We start from the raw sequence: 1496 nt of genomic DNA on the forward strand, positions 1-1496 counted from the left end.
TGTCTATACACACACACACACACACACACACACACAAACACACACATACACAAACACACACACACAAACATACACACACACACACACACACACACAAACACAGGCGCACGCACGCACAAAAGTAGGCTACATACACGCCTAATACTCACATTATAAACTCACACACACATGCACACACACACCACAAACAAACAGACACACACACACACATACACACGCAAACACAGACAGACACACACACACACAAAACATACTCACACACAAACAACAAACACAACAAAGTACACACAAACAATCAATTAATGCAGCCTACATACCTCATGGTAGCTGTGTGTCCGTATCTGTGAAGACAAAAACGAAGGCTCTCACTCTCTCTGTCTCTCTGTCTGTCACAGAACGTTTCTATAGGGTTTCCTGTCTTCTCTGACCGGTTCGACAAGCGCTTAACTTGACCCTCACACACACACACACAGAGGTTCTGGCCTGGCCTGATACGACTTGCCACTTCTCTGATGGCCCCCACAGCACCAGAAACCAGAGCTGGGCGAAGAATTGATTCCGGAACCGATTCCCACGATATAATATGCTACCGAAGAAAAGTTCAGACTCGTTTTTACGTGAAAGAATGGTTACCAGTTACTTTTATCATTAAAATCGTCTTTTCTATTTTTTTTAGAATGTATTTTTGAAAAAAAAGTTAATGCTTCGTGGTGTTCCGAAATGTGTTGACAAAATGAGTTACTTCTCAGATTTCAGCCTAATGGAAATTAATACTTCAACATTATAGGTGGAGTTTGTACAATTTGTAAGTACGGAATAATTAAAGACACGGTAAACTTTAACAAAATGGCATAAATTGAAAGTCTATTTATCTGACTCCAGTGTCAATTTTCGGACAATATCTCCGTTCTTGAATTGCGAGAAGGAGCCCATTTCGTCAGCACGCCTAAAAAAATCTTATTACTAGAAAGTAAGTAATTGGGTTCGTAGTCGATCCCTACGATTCCTAGCTTTCAATAATCGGGAACCTAGCCGCCCAGCACTACCGGCAGAGACACTGCTGACCGTTGGTCAAACAAGACGTAAGCGCCAGTTCTGGCTGGGGGAACAGGTTCCGCTAGATCAGGGGCGAGTATTCCTACCCCGGGTAGGCCTATGTCGTGTCGGGGACTGTTGACGACTTTTGATGTTTGTACAAGGAGGGGAATAATATTGGTCGCTTTTAAGTACAAGGGGGCTATCCCGATAAATGCTGTTTGGAGAATATCGAAGTTAAAGTTTTTGGATCCTTATTCAGTCTCTTTGAAAGACAAGGAGAGTTTTCTATATAACCAAACAAATATACGCACCAATGAAACCAAACTTCTCCTATAGGTTGGGCACAACCCTCTTTTGGTGTACAATAGGTCAAGATTTCTGGAAACCTCCGAAATCTGGGTTAGCCCACTTGTCCTTAATAAAAAGCGAACAATTATGTGTGTGTGTGTGTGTGTGTG

At 42.3% G+C, this 1496-nt stretch overlaps 1 protein-coding gene across 1 annotated transcript in view; it reads right to left on the reverse strand.

The window, feature by feature from the left end:
* LOC101853541 (VAO-type flavoprotein oxidase VAO615) overlaps positions 1-1496 on the reverse strand; it is a gene marked incomplete in the record, with an annotated part of 16939 nt that overhangs the window by 11325 nt on the left and 4118 nt on the right. Inside the window, 1 exon segment of the mRNA XM_013080817.2 lies at positions 318-341. Coding sequence (XP_012936271.1) covers positions 318-322 — 5 coding nt within the window.

This window comes from Aplysia californica, unplaced genomic scaffold, assembly GCF_000002075.1.
Source record: "Aplysia californica isolate F4 #8 unplaced genomic scaffold, AplCal3.0 scaffold00101, whole genome shotgun sequence".
Taxonomy (NCBI): Eukaryota; Metazoa; Mollusca; class Gastropoda; order Aplysiida; family Aplysiidae; genus Aplysia; species Aplysia californica.